At 41.9% G+C, this 19,419-nt stretch overlaps 1 protein-coding gene across 2 annotated transcripts in view; it reads right to left on the bottom strand.

The window, feature by feature from the left end:
- The window catches only part of rhpn2 (rhophilin, Rho GTPase binding protein 2), a 29,853-nt gene extending 10,703 nt beyond the window's left edge, over window positions 1–19,150 (bottom strand). For both annotated transcript variants that reach the window (XM_068731215.1, XM_068731216.1), the window contains exons 1-7: window positions 18,965–19,150; window positions 13,842–13,957; window positions 9,398–9,526; window positions 3,923–3,998; window positions 2,332–2,409; window positions 1,945–2,069; window positions 917–1,083 (exon numbers count right to left, since the gene is read on the bottom strand). In XM_068731215.1, coding sequence (XP_068587316.1) covers window positions 917–1,083; window positions 1,945–2,069; window positions 2,332–2,409; window positions 3,923–3,998; window positions 9,398–9,526; window positions 13,842–13,957; window positions 18,965–19,030 — 757 coding nt within the window. In that variant the 5' untranslated portion in view covers window positions 19,031–19,150. The remainder of the gene's footprint in view (window positions 1–916; window positions 1,084–1,944; window positions 2,070–2,331; window positions 2,410–3,922; window positions 3,999–9,397; window positions 9,527–13,841; window positions 13,958–18,964) is intronic.
- Window positions 19,151–19,419: the final 269 nt, after the last annotated feature.

The following is a 19,419-nucleotide window of genomic DNA, read 5'->3' as shown; positions in this document are numbered from 1 at the left end:
ATGTTCGATGGAAGTGACAAGACCATCTGCATTCCAACTGAGAACGCCTCCCCTCTTATTTTACAGATTAATAACCTTGCAGCAGAGAGATGTAGACAACTTAATAACAGAGCACTGCCTCGCTAGTCCTCGTCCAAGGTTCTGCCATTGTTGGCTGGCTCCTCCCATCCTCTAAGCCTCTTCCGTGTCCCTGGCTAAAGGGCACCGCAGCAGCCCTTCTACAGATAGCATCTCTGCCTATCACCTCCCAGCTTAGTTTAATGCTGGCCCTGTACACTGGTAAAAATGTTCCTCATAACAACATAATTGTTTTACTTCGTAGAAGCCTAAATTATAGCCATCAAAGCAACATCACCAAAGCTATGGCCTCTTCAGAGCTGTAATTATACTGCAACACTCCTCATACTGCCAAGTCATAATTCTATCAAGACTTATCCGAGCTTCCTGAAACCTCAGAGGGTTGGGAAACCAGTTCGTATGATGGGTGCTCCTCTGGAGCTCAGCCACATGACAAGAAGCCAGAGAGACATCAACGGCATTCATTCTTCATCATGGAGCAGAAGTCAGAGGGTGGAGGCTGGCACATATTATGAAAATAAGGCTGTGTTCATATCAGTGCGCTTTTTCTGAAAACAGTGTGTGCCTTTTTAAATGGCAAGGTTATCAGGAAATGTCTGGAAGGGGAGAGGATGATTTACATATTAAATGTTTAAAAGAACAAAACAATTAAGGTGTTAAAGGTGTCGGCTTCATTGTTTAATAACCAGTCTCCTGTCTTTCTTGTTCTTCCTCTCTTTACTTCAATTACTTGTTTCACATGGGATCACAGATAAGCCTGGTCTTAGAAAATAAAGAAAAGAGTGTTGTATCTGTAGTATCTGATTAAACCAGTTTATGACTCTCTATCTCTTCCTACCTGCACTTTTCTGGAAGGAAGAGATGGCCTCCTCCAGGCCGGCATTCGTCTGTCGGTTACTACGGGTACCAATCTGAGAGTAGAGTGCGGCCATGTTGAAGAGGATGCTGGCCTTCTCCAGGGACATGTTCTGTTGGCACACCGGCACTCCTGTGAAGGAGTCGTACCTGAAGGAAAGAGGGCATAAGTTGTCACTATATATTTTGTTAAAGCAGGAATCAAAACAGTCTCAGAATCAGGAATTTAACAGGTCAATACAATAATAAAATATAAGCCTGTATGCCACAATGTGTTGTGAAAACTCTAAATCACACCTAAAAAGTTGTGAGCGTTTAAGCCTTTAAGCCAATATTCTCCCTTGTCTCTTTCTCTGCTGTATTAATGACATGCATTTAGCATGAAGTCAATTAAGGGTTAGATGCTAAAATTGCTAAAATAAATAAATGTGTACTTCATTCAGACGTTCATTCTTGAGTTTAAAATATCCAACAAAAAAAAAATTCTACAGTTAGGGCAATGCCTGACAATGTCTGCTCATGTAGACCACCGGCCTTCTCGCTCCCTTTCTAAATAGAATTTCTAATCTGCATGTAACAGGTGCAAAATGCAGCAGGAAGATAAAACCAAAATTGAAACGCTTCAGTCTTTATTATGCATCTCTCCTATAAGACAAAGCACAGCCTGGCGTCTTCTGGCAGAGATATACCAGTTGATCCATGGATTTAAGGATGTAAAATGACTGAGCTTTTGGCTTTTAAGCTCGACGGCTTTGGAAAACCCCGGTGTAGGGGCTCAAGGCAGCTAGATTAAAGAGAAGCACAGCTTTCTTCATAATATTCTTTGCTTAAGCCCTGTTTTATCACTTCTCACATAACCTCACCTGTTGCCCTTCCGTTTAGGGTTTGGAAGTTAAGGTACTGTTGTTGTTATTTGTTTTGTAAACCAATATCCTATGAAGAATTTCATGTAGCGCATTCTGATAATTGCTCTTAAAAAGTTGGTGCTAATTAGTAATCATTGGTGTGTACCAGGTGAAGAACATGCCAGTCTGGCGGGTTGGGGAGAAGAATCGGCTTTCCATCAGAGGGAGATGGCTGGAGTATTTTGCCAGCAGTTCCACCCCGGCCTCGTCTCGACTTGGCGTCCTGCAGGCCTAGGAACATGGAAGTAAAGAGATATGATACAGTCTGCAATGATGGTAAACTTCTGGTAGTGAGAAGACAAACAGCTCTGTTGTTGTTTAAAGGATCAGTCCACCCAAATCACGGCTAAAACATTTTTTTTTTTTTTTACTGAAGGTAGTGGTCTTTATTATATCTATATTATGGAGGCCACTGGAGTAAAAAAAAAAAAAAGCCACGTATCAGAAATTAACATGACATATTAAGTCAGATCAGACTTTGTGTGTACACTACCTGTCGCAGGTCCATCAGGTCAGCAATCTCATCTTCAAAACTGTTTCCGTCTTCACTGTAGTGCTCCAAGATGAAGTCCTGTCAGAATCAAAAACAACTCAAAATCTCAATACAACATTTTCCCGGCTTGTAGTTGGGGAGTGCTCTAGTGCTGTGGCCTTTCGGTTACAGGCCGGCTACTCTCACAGCTAATCCACTCTGCCACATCATTCTTAACTGCACACAGAAGTCCCGTCCGACTGAGCAGTGCCAAGTGGGGCTGGTGAGGGCTGCCATTCTGTCAGAGCCGGCCAGTCATTAAGACTAAGGTCGTTGCGATTACGGTCAATGAGTAGAGCAGCATTAACGTGCTCATTATGTCGCACAGTCTCACAATTCTTGCCCACAAACCAGAACAGGATGCATGGCCCTGTAAAAGTATCATCAGGACATTTACATAAAGAGCCTCCCCACGTTGGGATACAGCTACATGATAGCTCAAATAGCACTCCCAATAACTACTGACCCACTTTGGTTAACAAGACAAACTGTTTTATGGTCCGATGATTTATTGTTCCTGAACGAATAAATGGCAAACATAATGTAGTAGCTGGAGTGCAGGGTGCAGACAATGTGACCCAAATACTTCATGAAAGGAGACTTTGATTTTCCAGGAACAGAGTCTGTATTGAAAACACTGACTGGCAATGTGGGTCATATTTGATGAATGTTAATTATTAGTATTTATAACCCTTTATCTGCATATTTCTGTCCTGTTACTATAGGTTAGTTTCAATTTAGGATTGCTATTCCTCCTTGTCCATAAAGTCTGTATTTTGAGAATGTTCTCCTTGGAATGTAAAAGAAATGGCTATTTTGGTTATTTGATGATGAAGACATGCAGGTGAGAACCAATCCTTTAAGCTCTTTGAGTTGCTACTTACATCAAAGTGCTATCTTAGCATGGAACATACTAAAACACTACCAATTCCTTGTGTGTGAAATCATACTTGGCCAATAAAACCAATTATGATAGAAACACAGTTTAACAACATCACATTATTCTGTATCTCTTTGCTCCAAAATTTCACTAAAGCTAAAGGATTTTTACTTTAAGGAAAATATTGAAGCCAAACTTCAGTTCCAACAGGAGGCCCCGTGGTGTTGTTTTCCCAAACCTATTGTAAATCAGGACTCTTTCCATCAAAGGGGTTTATAGATTTGGCACAGCCTTTTCCCTGCATGCAAGACGTTAAAAGCACAGGGTTCGGAAAAACAACACCTTACACACTCATTCATCACTTGACGATAAAGGCAGCATTCCTCTGGCATACTGGCTCTGTGAATCTTTTCCAGGAACGGAGTCTGTATTGAAAACACTGACTGGCAATGTGGGTCATATTTGATGAATGTTAATTATCAGTATTTATAACCCTTTATCTGCATATTTCTGTCCTGTATCTCTTTGCTCCAAAATTTCACTAAAGCTAAAGGATTTTTACTTTAAGAAAAATATTGAAGTCAAAATAGTAAATTCAGAATGTTAAATATTCATACACATTTGCTATAATCAAAGGGTGGCGTGGTGAGGCTGTAATTGTTGCTTCTGTACCTTGAATAGAGTGGAGAAATCAATGTCTTTTGTCTCCTTCAGACCCAGAGCAATGAGGGGGATGTTGGCTGTTTCCCTGTAAGCAAAACAGAACAAATAAAGATATCATGATCAGTCATCATATGCTCAATGTAACACACATAAAAGGAAATATTATTGATGTTTGCAACAAGGACAATAAGTCAGTAAATGCTGACAATACAGCAGAACTTTACATACAAAAGAACAATGCAGTGCTTATCTTAGTGTGATTTATGTACGCACGGCCAAACAGCGAAGCACTGATGCAATAATAGGTTAATGCTGAACAAAAGCAGGCTCTAAGGTGTGGTGCAAGATATCAAGCAACAAGAAACTCCCTTTGACAACAGACCCAGCCTTGTTAGGGATATCACGACAATAACAATGCCAGATTGTAATTAATTTATATAATGTGCAGTGCCAGGATCACACCAGCGACGGCTTTGGTACCTGGGAAAGTTTACATTTTCATCAAATCTTTAATGTAGTTTCATAGAGGGGAATTCAGGATTAGACAGATGGTGCTGTAAGCACACACTTTAGGAGTTAGGATTTAAAGGTGAATGGGGCCCCCACGTCTCCTTGTGTTGTAAAGCCTCACATCTCTCTGTTGATAAATCATTGTGGAGTTGCAGCCCTGCTTCAGTAATGCTAACGAGCAGGCTCTTTACCTCCTATTATTTTTCTCGACCAAAAAGCAAATAGAGGCTGCCATGAAACAGCGGGTTTCCCTTTTGCTCTCAGCTGTAGTTATAATGGTCCAGCGTTTTTTTTTCTGGCTGTGTGAACCTGGAGGTCCTAGCTGCTGACAGACAGAAAGCAGGTTCAGCTTGTTATCAGAGCGGAGGAAATACAGCCTGACAGATACCTGCTGCCAATCAGACAGAGTTGGTAGAAAGAAAAAGAAAAAAACTCCCCCTTCTGAAAGCATGAGAGTGAGGTGTTACTAAATAAATTGCCCTTTAAAAAAAAAAAAAAAGCTTGGGTAGTTCTGGATTTGCTGGACATTTTATTCTTCAAACTTCCAAAGAGGGCAACAGCAGCCCAAACTTCAGTTCCAACAGGAGTCCCAGTGGTGTTGTTTTCCCAAACCTATTGTAAATCAGGACTCTTTCCATCAAAGGGGTTTAGAGATTTGGCACAGCCTTTTCCCTGCATGCAAGACGTTAAAAGCACAGGGTTCGGAAAAACAACACCTTACACACTCATTCATCACTTGACGATAAGGCAGCATTCCTCTGGCATACTGGCTCCGTGAATCACAGAAAAGCTCATTCATCAGTAACAGGCTGCAGTGTAATCCATTAGCACTCGTAGATGAGATTGCTCTGGTCTCTTCTCTGGTTTGGTAGAGGGGAGAGGCGTTTGGGGGGGGGGGGGGGGGGGGGGGGGCTATCTCAAAGCCTCTCAGAAGCTCACTCCCCTTCCATGCACACACACACACACACACACACACACACACACACACACACACACACACACACACACACAGACACAGACACAGACACAGACACAGACACACATCTTCCCACTAACCGTGTAAGTGTCAGTGTGCATGACATGGAACAGACGACCATCGCCACAGCAGTCAAGCAAAACTCTGGTTTTAGCTACGGCCCTTAAACCCATCACTGAACATCAAAACTCTGCATCTAGAGTTGTTTTGTTTTGCTACACAGTAGACTGATAGATTTCTGGCTTCCTGGCCTCTTCGGCTCCCACAGGAGTTGAGTGGTGGCTTGTGTAAGTTACCCACTGTGTGAGTCTGCTTCAAAGGAAAAGTTGCACATTTTGGGAAGTACGCTTATTTGTTTTCTTAACATAAAAAAACCCATCTTCTCAGGTCTGCCAATTAAATATGAAAGGAGAGCGAGGAGACAGGGTTTGCTCAGCTTAGCATAAAGACTGGAAGCACTGGGGGAAACTAGCCTGGCTCTTTCCAAAGGTATGAAAAAAATCAACCTACCAGCACCTCTAAAACTCCCTATATCTCAGTTGTGCAATACATAAACGACATGTTATGGTTTGCAACAAATAAATGTTTTTTTACAGTTGATTTATTCATTGAAGTCTTATTCATTAGCCTGGTCAGAAAGCAAAACAAATTAAAAAAATTGCGATCATACTCAACCATTTCTCCTCCTCTCTATTATTATCATTATTCATTGTTGGATCATTAAAAGTACAGCAGTTGTCAGAGGTTGCAAAAGCTCATCTCTCTAACAATAGATGACTCTTTCGCCTCTATCTCAGCAAAGTTAATGAAGCGTCCGGTAGTGCTGACATCTCTATCTTTTCACTCATCAGCACTTTAGCTGTGCTGATTCAGAAAGTCTCTAAGTAAGTTGAGCTTGTTGTCCAGGTCAAGAACATTACGCAGAGCAGCCGAACAAACATTTACTACATCACAGCACGAGTAACATGTTGGTACTGTGAGTGACACTGAAGGAATATCACACTCATAAATGTGCATAGTAAGCATGTTGTTCAACAAAGTGCTAATGGATAGGAGGCAACGATAAGATGGTCAAGATACAGCTAGTGAGTTGCTGCTATTATTCTCATGGGGCAGTTGAAGTGGGTCACTAGCGTCATGTACAGCAAGCGTGCTGCACCTGTCACATATGTGCTTTCTGTCATGCATTACCTCATGCTAGAAGCAGCTGAATCTGGTCTGAGTGAGAAGTAACCTCTAGAGAGGGGCTATTCAGAAGATGGCGTGCTGGTGGGAATAGCCTCCAAAAGGCGAGGTGAGTTTTTTTTTGTTTCCGTGATAAGACAAGTTGTATTTCAGGCTGAGAGGAGGAACTCTCCATTGTGCCTCTACAACGTCATCCCACTGAGACACCTGCTCAGACTTTCTCAACATATCCAATATTTCCGCATGCATGCTACCTGTCCGCCTGTATGTATTGGCCCTTTGTAGATCTGGTGGTGTGAATGTGTTGATGTGACCACTTTGGACCGTGCACGAGTTCCCTCTTCTTTTACAAACAGACAATGGGGGCCAACTGATGGTAGCTTCCCAGCATGCCTATTGTCTATGGATGGAGCAGGTGCTTCTTTCTAAGAGCCTGCCAAGGAGGCTGGTGAGAGGCTGAATGTTCCCACACTTGAGTCTGTTTGAGGCCATGTGACAGAGGACACTTGGGCCTTAAGATTGTACCGAAAGGCAGCTGTTGTATTTTGTCCACTTCCATGTAATTAGTAAACTAAATGTCTTTTTCTTAGTGGCTGGTGTGCAATGTACTCTCTAAATCTAAAGCCTCTGTGGATTCCTGAGGGGTAAAATCTATCTTCTTATTAAATTACACAGGGAGTCCTGCCTGTCTAAGAAGACAATTTATTAAAACCAGGTAACAGACCCCTGGTCCCTACAGAACCGTGCATGCCAATGAAAATTGTTATTTAGGGTTTTAGGTCCTCTGCAGATTTAATGTAAGGATGAAAAGAAACAGCCTGATAGTAGCAGCTTGGTGCTTTGGAAAAAAACATCCATCAATGATCCTCAGAACTGTTACCATAGTTACCACCATACAACAACCCATTACCCACAATCCTCCACAATCTCCCTCCCTTGCTCTTCACTCAGTTGTGATTTGTTGTCATGGGCAACATAGCTTCCTCTACAGAAGTGTGTTGTGGTTTGTGTATGAATGGTAATCAATAAAGGCATCATACATGTTTTTTTATGGATCACACATGCTTGAGGTGTATATGTATGTGCATTTTGGTATTTCCTCATGTGCACCTGTGTGAATGGGTAGTGCAGGTTTAGTGTTAATAGCATGTGTATAGTGTGCGCGCGTGTGTGTGCGTGTGTGTGTGTGTGTGTGTGTGTGCCTGGGCAGATGGTTCATGGAGGTCTCAAGTGTTCTCAATAAAAAGAGCCACCTGGAAGCAGAAATGCCTCTAAATTAGCCTTTAAATCATCAAATATCCTGTTACACTGTCTCATGACTTTTATTTAAAGGCGTTATCTCCATATTGGAAATCCTTTATCACCTTTATTATCTCTAAAATTGAGCTCCCGCCCCTGTAGTGTTTGCGTTCAGTCCATCAAATGCTGTCCTTCACAAGGCACCATAGTTTAAAAGGTCCAATGTGTAAGATCTGGACAGAATTAATTAACGTCATCAACAGACCGTGAAGCGGTGTTGACTTAATGTCAAAGACATCTATGTCTTGTTGTAGAGATATCTACTGAGATCAGATGTCTCACTGAATAGCCCCAGCCTGTCCTGTCATGTAATACCACTTGTACCTCAGGACGCACTCTCACGTCCATTTTCAGCAGTAGGTCAAATATTGCGTGTTCTTGCTTTGCTGTTAGTTAGTGGTTACCCTTTTTTTTTTTTTTTTTTAAATAACTGTTGACTATATCCTCATAGCATACATACTGTATTTTCATCCACAGCCCATGAACTTAGCTTGTCCTTGAATAAAGAAAACCGCAGAAGCTTTCAATGTCACGCACGCCAATACACACTCTATGATCCGACCGACCGAGAGAAGCTTTGAATCAGATGCTTGTCTCAGTTTGCATGCAAGTTCAGCTCATAGTTTCCTTGTTGCCGTGTGTATTGTATCACAAAAACCAGCCGGTCCAGTTGAACAACAACAAAGTCATGCACTTTGTCTTCATGTATTTCAACAGGCATCCCTCTTCCGCCATACACCAATTTTCTCTGCTCCTCTGTCATCAAGTGTCTTTCATCTGGAAGAGCTCATGATGACTTAACCACAGAGTATCAGAGCCAGATCAGTCTCTTGTTGGCTGTCAGTCAACACTCTGTGTCTGTGTTATTCTTCTTCTGTATGAATAGTAGTCTGAGATTCAGATCTACAGATTATTTGCAAACTGGGGTTACTTTGTCAAGTCCTCACTTCTTTGGAAATTAGAATCAGATTTTGTTTAACATTAAGGTTTAATATTGTTCGGTCAATGGTGTCGTTATGTGAAGAGAGCAATGGTGCCCAGGTTACATGTGTCAACACTGGAAAGCTCTGGCTGCTGTGCATGCATTTAACATAACATAATCGATTCAATAGCCTCATCACAAGTTGTTAGCATGAAATTAATAACTCTTTAATACATCTGTAATATGCAAGTATTTACATTGTATTGCCTGTGGATGCATTGCTACGGGTGGAACAAAACCGCATGTCATTTTTATTGGTGATTTTAAACCAACAGCGCAAAATAGCTGTGTGGCTAACAAACAAACCCACAAAATAAGCTGCAATCTCGCAAGATTTTATTATCTGGTTTTATTTTATATTCATTTCACTAATGCCCTGAACAAGACTGCGTGGCAGGTGTAGGCATTTCTTCCTTTTTATGATTTTTTTATGATGATGTTTGTCACTTAGAAGTAGCTCACATATAGCACCAGCTGTGGCCGTAGTGGAATCAGTAGTAGTAAAAGAGGGAGCAGTAATATTTGGACTTACTGGGTGTCCTGGTACACCTCCACTGAGCTGTTGAGTGCCTCCAGCTGCCCCATCAGCAGCTGCAGGTTGGAGTTAACGTAGCTCAGCTCCAGCAGAACCATCTCTTTCACCTTGTTGTTGGACGTAGCCCTGCAGCACACAGGAGAGATTGGAGAGTAACACAAAATGAAAAGACACAAAAGGGTCACAAAATGTTTAAAATAAAATAAAAGAAAAGAAATATCAGCCTTGTTATTATCCACTGTGACGAAGCCAAACGTTCCTGCAGCCGATTATTAAAACAAGCATGCCTCCCCCGCTATTCTGGACCACAGACCTGCGTCACCGTGCCCTGCTGTGCACTTGGTTTACTCTCCAGCACACAGCAGCTTTACCAAGATCTATGAATCACAGTTGCGATCCCTGTGTAGTACAAATGCGATGTGATCTCACAACGTGGAGCAGTCGGAGGTCAGAGGTCCACCCCATCTCAATATTATTTGTTGTACATTCATGTAAACAAAAGGTTCATCATGTACACTACACACGTGTGAATACTGTACGTTATTTATGTCGAGGTGGGTGAAGATTAGCGCATTACACTGACTGTGTGTGCGCACAAGGGTTAGGGCTCACTGCACATCAGAGATAAGGTTGTAATAATGTGTGTGTGTGTGTGTATGTGTGTGTGTATGTATGTGTGTGTGTGTGTGTGTGTGTGTGTGTGTGTGTGTGTGTTAGCACGTGCATTAGCATACAAAGACAAGTGGTTGGATCCTTTGTAAAGCAGAATTTATGATGCATTGTCCGTTTGTGATACTGCAATTCACATGCATCGATAGTGATACAATGCTGGCCACACACACACACACACACACACACACACACACACACACACACACACACACACACACACACACACACACACACACACACACCACTTTATCCTTATCTGTGTTTTACAGTGAATCCTAAAACATTTTCTGGAAGTCGTAACTAATGGGAGACATCCACACGCACACACCCCAACCCCTAACCCGTTCTAGAGATGTTTACTGTCTGTCTGCCTGTCACCTGGTCTGTCTCTCTCTAGCCTGTAATTACAGAGGATGTGATTTTTAACAAGAATGGTGAGCTGTGAAGAAGCACCGACAGTCAGAAGTTTAAATGTAATCAGTTAAGCTGAAGGTTTCTACGAATGTATAGTCTTTAATGGCTGATTTTATTCTTTTTTTTGCCTTTGACACAGACTGAAAATGGGGGATTTTATACAGGATTTTCAGTCAGTTTCAAAATTAGAAAAGTTTGTGACACATATGGATAATTTGGCCTAAGCACTAACAACCCATTAGTACCATTATATCTAGGGAAAAAGTTGTTATGACCGTAAATGACCCAAACTCTGTTAAACAAAACAACGTGACTTTTCATAAAATGGAGCACGCATCAAAACATTTTAGGGAATCAATGGAGTCTCCTTTAAATCTGGTTCACTCTGCACTTTGGTCTCGATTCCTGCTCTTAAAATTACTGCCTGCAGTCGTTCTCTCCATAAAACACTTTGGAACATAACCGGGAGGTCAACCCCTGCTTAGCATCACTTCCTTTTGGCCTGCTGAAGGGATTTTTAGGAGGTCTGGCCTGGGGAAGCCATCAGGGTGGAGGAGGTGGAGGTGCTGTGGTTTGGGCAGAATAGATGCCAGCTCGCCAGCCCAGAGGCTGTTATTAATATCTAATTTAATATCTAATATCATCCCACAGAGCGTGGGAACGAGATTGTAAACCAGCAAGTGTGGTTACATTGAAGTCCCCCCCCCCCCGTCCTCTTTCCTGGAAGGGCTATATTTATATGTTTTTGGCAGATTGACAGTATTTTTGTCGGAAGACGGATATCCGGTTCTGATGATGATTGGAGTTGACAGAGATAATTACTATCTATTACATACCAAGCTTTAAAAGGGCAGTCCACCGCTTTTGACACAACTTATAATGAGGAGGTGTTGTATCCTCTTCTGTGACTCTGAGGGAGACTTCTAAAGTTTGAAAAACAGCTAAACCATGAACTCTCAAACCCAAGTCAGAGGAGGTTAAGGAGAGAGAACTGGTCTGACTAGAATGACTCCACCTGTTACTGATAGGGAGAGGAATGCAGAACAAAAGAAAAAGGTGAAAAAAGTAAGATTGACAGCACCAAATGAAAAAAAAAGTACACATACACACACTCAGTGTGTACTAAAGAAAAACAAGGATTTTGATTCTTCATAGGTCATAATGACTCAAACTAAACTCTCTTAATAAGATCTTTTTATGCTGTTTTTTTGTATATCTATTCTTTAAAAAAAAAAAAGGACTTTTCTGTTCTGGAATTTTTTGTTACTTGACGCAAATCTGTTTTTGACATGACAACCCAGGTGGATGGTGTAAATAGGTAGGAGAGCCATGGAAACCCTGTTATCCACACAAAAATCACAGGTACAGTCAGACTCCATATGTCCATAAATAAAAAAAAAAGCTTAGCGCATACCTAAAACTCAAAAATGCATCCAGACTGTTCCCTGTGCTGCAGCTGGGCTGGCAAACACACACACACACACACACACACACACACACACACACACACACACACACACACACACACACACACACACAGACACACAGACACACAGAGAGAGAGAGAGAGAGAGAGAGAGAGAGAGAGAGAGAGAGAGAGAGAGAGAGAGAGAGAGAGAGAGAGAGACTAGAGGAATGTGGAGGCCTCTGAGGCTGACAGTAGGCTTAGACAGACCTAGTGGACGGACACACACACACACACACACACACACACACACACACAAGTATCCTCCCTCGCCAGACTTATCTTAACACAAACGGAAAGAGAGTTGATCCGAGAATCCCATTGGGGGAAGTTGAGGCTCCTCTCTGTCAGAGAAAAGGTGCACCACCGTACCTTTTTGTTTCTCCAGACTCGGTGCCTCAGAAGATACCACAGGACATGTTTATTAATAGCAGGCCTTTACAGTTCACTAACTTTTTCTGTGGGGAACGTTATCCTTTTGCCAAATTCCACACAAAACAGAAGGTGGACAAAGTAACAAAAAGAACTGTGTATCTTAATGCAATCCAATACAGTGAGCCTGCAATAATAAACAGTACTTTTATGAAGCTTATAATATTCCATTTCTGGAATAGCTTTATTCAACTCTGGACAGTTTTTCCCTGTAGATTATCTACAATTCACTAAAATGTCATAATAAGATGACTCAAGTTTTTCTATCTCCTAATTTTGTCTCACCAGGCAGCAAGCTGTTGACAGACATTTTTTTCCAGTATAGCAGGTTGAGGTGGTTTTACTAACATGTTCAGGGAAACAAAGACCCAGATTGGATATAAAAAATGCTCTTCTCTCTTATCCTCAGAAATTTAATATAGAAAAAAAATTCTCAATCTCCAAAAATGTTCTCCTCAAACATGATGGCCTTACATTTAAGTACTAAAATGATGAACCAAATGTAACAAAAAAAAATGTGTCTAAATGAGGCAGAGACTAATTACAGGACAAGTAAAAAAATAAAATTAAAAAAAAAGTATTTCTTAAGTCACCTATGTTTTATAGCCCGACTGAAGTATTTGCCATGAAGGCCACAGAAGAGAATAACAAACGTAAAAGAGGACGGGTTGAACTCTTGTGCACACGGCACAGCTGTTTACATGCAATGGAAGGCCCTTAAGCATACAGTACAAACTGTGTAAACATGTAGCACTTCTCAACTGGTGGAGCGGAGCTTCAGCCTGGCTTGAAGCTTTCTTTACAGTAAATATCAGAAAAATAATCCTAGATTTTATATACAGGGAGCCTGTATATACAAGCCCCACAGCCAGACTAAATAAAAGGCTTCAGGTTGCATGGTTTTCCAGAGGTCAGTAAACTTCCTAATTTTTCTCTGCTGTATTGTACCTGCTGAGGAATATGATCTCAAATTATGCCATTCAATGCTACAAGAACATGTATTTCCAAAGGAAGAAGACATTTCTTCATTTATTTTTAAAATGGAGACAAATATTATTCTGAGGTTTCTTCTAAACCACGTATGACAATAGCTATTTGTTTTCTGTTACCAAATAGTTTTTGTGTTGTCTTAAGTCTCACCAAGAATTCGTGACAACGGATGAACAATGAAGGTGATGAAGCCAATCTATCTCAAACATCAGCAGTCCAGCTGGAGTTAATAGAGGTCACATATAGCATATAACTGACTACAGACAGATGAATGACACATGGGTGAACGGCAGGAGCACAGAGAGCAGAGAGAGAAACTTAGAACAGCTGGCTTTCCCTCATGCAACAAAAGCATAACTGGGAGTCCAAACCATCCTGCACTTTCCACTGGAATAATCCACATTGTAGGGAGTTGACACATTAAGCAGATACAAATGTATAGTATACATGTGGGTGTTTAGTTCTTACTTCAACAGGTTCTCAGCTCCAGCCCTCATCCTCATCTGTTTGATGATCTGCTGGTTCAGAGTGGCTCGCTGATTCTGCAGTTTGCTTCGTCCGGTCTGGGCGAACGGGTTACAACCCTGAGAAAAGGAGATGCAGGAACAAACATGTCAGCAGAAGATTATATCTTGTGTTATAAGTGGAAAAAAATGCATTTGCATCAAGAACAATTTGCACACTGCAAATAAGTTGGGTGATTTCCCAAATTATGTTTTTTATGCTCATACAATCTTAAAAAAGATCCTCAATTTCCTTTGTGTCGTTCCAATTATGTTTTACTTTAACCTATATTCATTAATATCAGGTCAGTTTGTTAAATCAGAATATATCATGATATCAGTCGGGGAGTAAACTGACCAGGTTCACAGGTTTGTTCTTAAAACTTTCACCCAGAAACGTGAATTCCCTCCCACAGAGCTGGCAAGATATTATTATTTGTTCAAAGTGCTAAATTGCTCAACAGCGTTTTCTCTGAACGTTCCTCTGATGTCAACATTTTTGTACATTTGGCTTTAAGATTCATTTTTGTGAATGTTTACTTTTTTCTTCATTCCTTGAAGTAACGGTAAAAATGAACCTAAACTGGGTGTGGAGGGAGCTGCACCTTGTTATACTGGGCTCAGCTCAAACACATGCTCTCACTCTCTGTGTTTACACTCGGCCAGTATGTGGCTGAACTGCGTGTCCTTGTCCCTATCACAACCACAAGTGTCCCAGCCTCACTAAGTCAACAGGCTGCCACTCATACCAGTGCAGATAAATGGGCCATAGACATTCATACTGGCTGACTCACAGCAGAGCAGAGGTGTGGTCCGTTACTGTACTTCAGATGGCAAAAAAAAAGCAGCATGATGCTCAGAAACCAGACAGCTCAGTAAAACCTGTTAGTTTACAGTCCTCAACTTGGGACATATTTAAGTTGCATCTATTTATAAGTCTAAAGTCAGCAGCAGAATGAGCTTCAGTTTCGACACTAGGAAAAAAGGTAAAGAGACATATAGCAAATATTCATGTGACACAAAGCCAAAAGGAAAACTCATCAGTGTAATTTTATGTTCATCACTTAAAGTCCCAGTTCACCTTTTGTTAAACACATCAGCAACAGGGAGGGTGCATTGACTCATGCCCAGCGTGGCTGACAACAGCCTGACTCTAATTTACAATTAACATTTTCAGTTACGATGACTAAACAGAAAAGAAGAGATTTTTATTTAAGTAAGTGTGGGATTTTGAGAAATGATCACTGAGTAATGCCTAAACACGGCAGCCGTGAGTGCTTGGCACCAATGATGGAATCTAAGGATTTGGTTACAAAACATACAAAATTAAGGGTGTGGAAAATAAATACCATTTTGAATACCCCTTTCCCCAGTGCTGCAGTCAAGGTCACTACTGACTCACGGAGCTTCACCATGGAGGCAAAACACACAAGAGGTTCACAGTATCCCTCTGATCCTCGCCTCACTAGTGGGATATAATCCCTTATCGGCTTCCCACAAATAACTATTTTGCACTTAAGTTCTTCATTTAATACCCGGTCCATCTCATCAGTATTTAATTCTCGTTTCCTATCTGCCTCTACTCTGTCATCTGTCCAATGAAGATGAAAATTCCCCACAAATTATCATTAAATTAATTAATAATTTTTTAATTAATATTAAAAATGTAACTGTTGATGTGATACTGCTCGGAGGTATTGTTTGTATTCATTCAAGTCAGTCAGTGCAGTTGTGTTTTCCACCTGTCACATCTTGTACATGTACATCTGAGTCATGTTGCTGATGCTCTCATCCAAAGAGACATCCTGTAAGATGAGTAAGCAGTGCCAGTGTCCTTCTCAAATACAAATTTCAACACGTCAGGTCCAATGGGTCACCTCTGACATCCCATTGTCTCTATAACCACTCCACTGTATTCACCTGGGTGTTCCTGCACACACACTTCAGTGACCTGAGAGTGTAATGATTAACCATTTACACAAATGAGCGCCTCCTTAATTACACAATGGAGCCGCGTTGAGGCTCCCGAGGGGGGGGGGGGGGGGGGGGGGGGGTGGCCTGGCTGCACGTAGCGGCGGCTATTCTTAGAATGACAGCAGGGTGAGGCCGTAGGCGTACTACTGGGAGGGCGTGGACTTATGTCAGTATGTTGTCAGGTCAGTCATTACATCAAAGCTGAGGCGTATGTTTGAATTAAAGAACAAGGGAGTGGCGAGTGGTTGATAGTAACCCTAGTAGTATGTTCTGATTCCAGTTCTAATATGTAGCACAATGTGAAACTTCAACCCATGCTGGCATTCCTAAGTGATGACACCGATCCTGACGTAGCAACATGACTGTGATCAGCTGATCGGTGACCATTACATCGTGTCTCATCATCAAGAAGTACAGTTAGTCCATGAAACTGATGGTCCGATACCACACCTCAACTTCTGCTGAGAGACATTAGGACTTTTGTGTTTTGGATTGCCTTGGACATGATCTCCAGTTTATCTGTCTGCCTTAATGCTTGGAGAAAAAAAAAGTCATACAGCTCAACATTAAATCAAGTGACACATGGAGAGCCCTGAGCTCTGGCTATGTTACTGCCTTACCTAACCCACTGGACCACTCAGGGAATTGAACCCCTCCTACTCTCTGGCAAACTCAAACAGTACAGCCTTTCTCTGCGAGCGCACAAAATACTTCATTACAGCAAAACACAAAGACGGTCCTGTCCGTTATCATAGCCATCAAACAGCCAATCATTTGGTTGTTGTACAACCGAGGCTTCGTAAAGAACGTGTAGGGCATCATGGTTCATGGGGCAGTTGGTCGGATGGACTTACAGAATGTGTTCAGTACGTCAATATTCACGCCTCATCATGATGAGGTGAACGTCAAGCTGAATTCATGCATGTTCCATAATTGACATTGAATCTACTCCAATTACCAAGGGGACGCTTTGACAGCTCGCTCAAAAGGGGGTGTGCTTCATTCAATCCGGAGAAAGACATCTTTGTATTCAGTGAAGTACAGTGAAAGACAATATTCGATCGCAGCTGAATCTCTCATTTGTCTTTTTACAATACAAGCCCTGCTAGCAGAATATAAATGTGTTTCCAAGCTGAGGGAGCTTGTCTGGTTTCTGAAACCAGGACACATGTTGTCAATTTGTGTCTGTGGTCTGGCTGAAGGACGGCCTCGGGCCAGATGCTACGTCAATGCTCTCGTTGGCTGCGAAGGATGAGGAGGAGAATCATGCCGATTCGGCTTTTTGCCCTGCCATCTTTCCATCCAGCATCCGTCCAGTCGGAGCTCAGCCCACTGGTGAGGTAAAACAGTGGACGGCTGGGACGACAGCCCTGAACCACAACAGCTCCCCGGAGCTTCAGTGAGGCCTTGTAAATCATTAAACTCATTTTCGCCCAAGAGAACGAGGGTACACAGGAAAAATGGAAGCAAAGATTGCCTTGGCTCCACTTAGTTAAATTTTGACCAAAAAGTTTCCAAATTGCAAATCCCTTTAACATGACAGAATGAGAATGCAGAACTCATTGCGTTGTGGTTTCAGCTAATGTGCGAGGCCTTTTTTTTGTTTTACTGAAAAGGGTTTCTGCAATGAGTGCAAAGACTCAAAAGTGTTCAACACTTGGAAATACAGAGAACAAAGGAAATGTAGAGAGGGATGGAGAAAGTATGATGAGACAGGATCTATGTGTGTTACAGTAAAAAAGGATGTGATTGAGGTATTAGGCGCTACGCTTTACCATCATGTGTAATGGCAGAGCCAGACCCTGGCTCCCACTGACTTTTTTTTATAGACACAGGAAGTGCAGCACAGAGCCTAAATCCAGACAGCGTTCAGAGGGGGATTCGGGGGGACTGAAAGACACAAAGGCCCTGTTCAGATGCCCATCCAAACAAGCTCGTCTATGAAAACCCTTTGCCGCATGGCAGATCGGGAGCTCGGTAAAAACACATTAGATAATCACTCAACCACTGCCAAGAGCTTTTCTCATAGCCTCAAACTAGACAAACTCACAGCTCTTGGAAATGTTACAGTCGCAGCTAGGTGAAACTTAAAACTGGTTGGAGAGGTTTCTGTGCTGGTCCCGGAGCAGTACGTGTTGATTACTAAATAATGATAGCACAGCAGCATACCTATTTACATGATGAAAAGGCATCAACTTCAACACAAACACCAGCAGGGGAAACACTTCTCTTATCTGATCTATCAATTTAGATAACCTGGCACTAACATGTAAATGTAATCATTTAGCTGATGCTGAAGCTGTAAGATACAGTTAATCAACACAAAAGGTCAAAGGTCAGGGCTTTAGTGGCCTTACAATGCTCCCTTAAACACAGCAGCCATTTGTTGTGATTACCTAAGGGCGGGAGGCTAATCTGACTTTAGTTTACCAGGCGTCTCATCCAAGCTTTTGAGGAATCTTTCACACACACACACACACACACACACACACACACACACACACCCTGTTAAATGACAGCTGAAGCTGACAGTGCTGAGGTTTCTGCTGCTGTTGGTGACACATCAGGAGCTGCAGCATTTGTTGTGCTACATTTTAGACCATACCGTTTATAAAAATAAAATGACAAAACGTTTTCTCCATGTGGTGATTTATATACCTTTGATTAATTGTGTGATGTATTGTATCGAAGCCATTAGCAAAACGTAGCTTCTCTCGTCAGCTAACGTCACGTAGGTCTATGTCTTGAAGTTGTGAACATGGGAAGGCTAACTAACATCCTGTGGTCCGATAGCATAAACACAGGTTACGGTAGTTAACGGTGTGTAAAAGTGACGTTAAAATGAGGCTAATATCTGGTGAAGACCGCTTCGTCTAGTGCCTTTTGTATGCTTTTAATGCACCGAGACAGTCACCGAAAATATAAAACATTTAAAAAGCTCCAGTCAAGCCGTAAACATGTCACAAACAGTAAGCTAACAGCAGGCTAAAGTCATTTTTCCCCACTTTCGACGGTAAAAATATGCTCCTTGTCAGCGTCACGTTACGTGACGTACACGGATATGTACCGCTAGCTGTACATGTTGTTACCACAGAGACGACAAACAAAACTCACCTTTCTGAAGTAATTGTTGTCTCCTCTGTCTTCTTTGATGCCGTTAGGTAAAAGAGTGTCCGTCATCCTGAAGGCTCGGACTCTGAGACTCTCAGAGGGAAAACAAGTGATTAAAAACTGTATTGAAACCAGACCGCTGCCGTTCAACAGGTGGTATCCTCTGTCCTCCAACAATGTGTCTGCTCTCACTCGACTCCACCAGAGACTTTCCCTGCAGAAACCAGAAACTCCGCCCAAACGGAAAAAAAGGAAAGGTTGAGACTGGGTGGTGCGTTAAACCCCAAAAAAACTCACCGGACGGCACCTGTTTTATTCAGGTTTTAGGCAACATCAAGCTACCACCTTGTTGTTTACCAATGTAAATGTCATATAGCCTACATTTTTACCTCGGTTTTGCACCATTTGTTGAGCTGACTGGACCTAATAATAGAAAGTAAATCACTGTTGGTTAAACT

The sequence above is a fragment of the Cebidichthys violaceus genome, unplaced genomic scaffold, assembly GCF_023349555.1.
Source record: "Cebidichthys violaceus isolate CVI_PGR_0920_01 unplaced genomic scaffold, fCebVio1.0.p SCAF_5, whole genome shotgun sequence".
Lineage (NCBI taxonomy): Eukaryota > Metazoa > Chordata > Actinopteri > Perciformes > Stichaeidae > Cebidichthys > Cebidichthys violaceus.
This window is presented reverse-complemented; position numbering and strand designations above follow the sequence as displayed.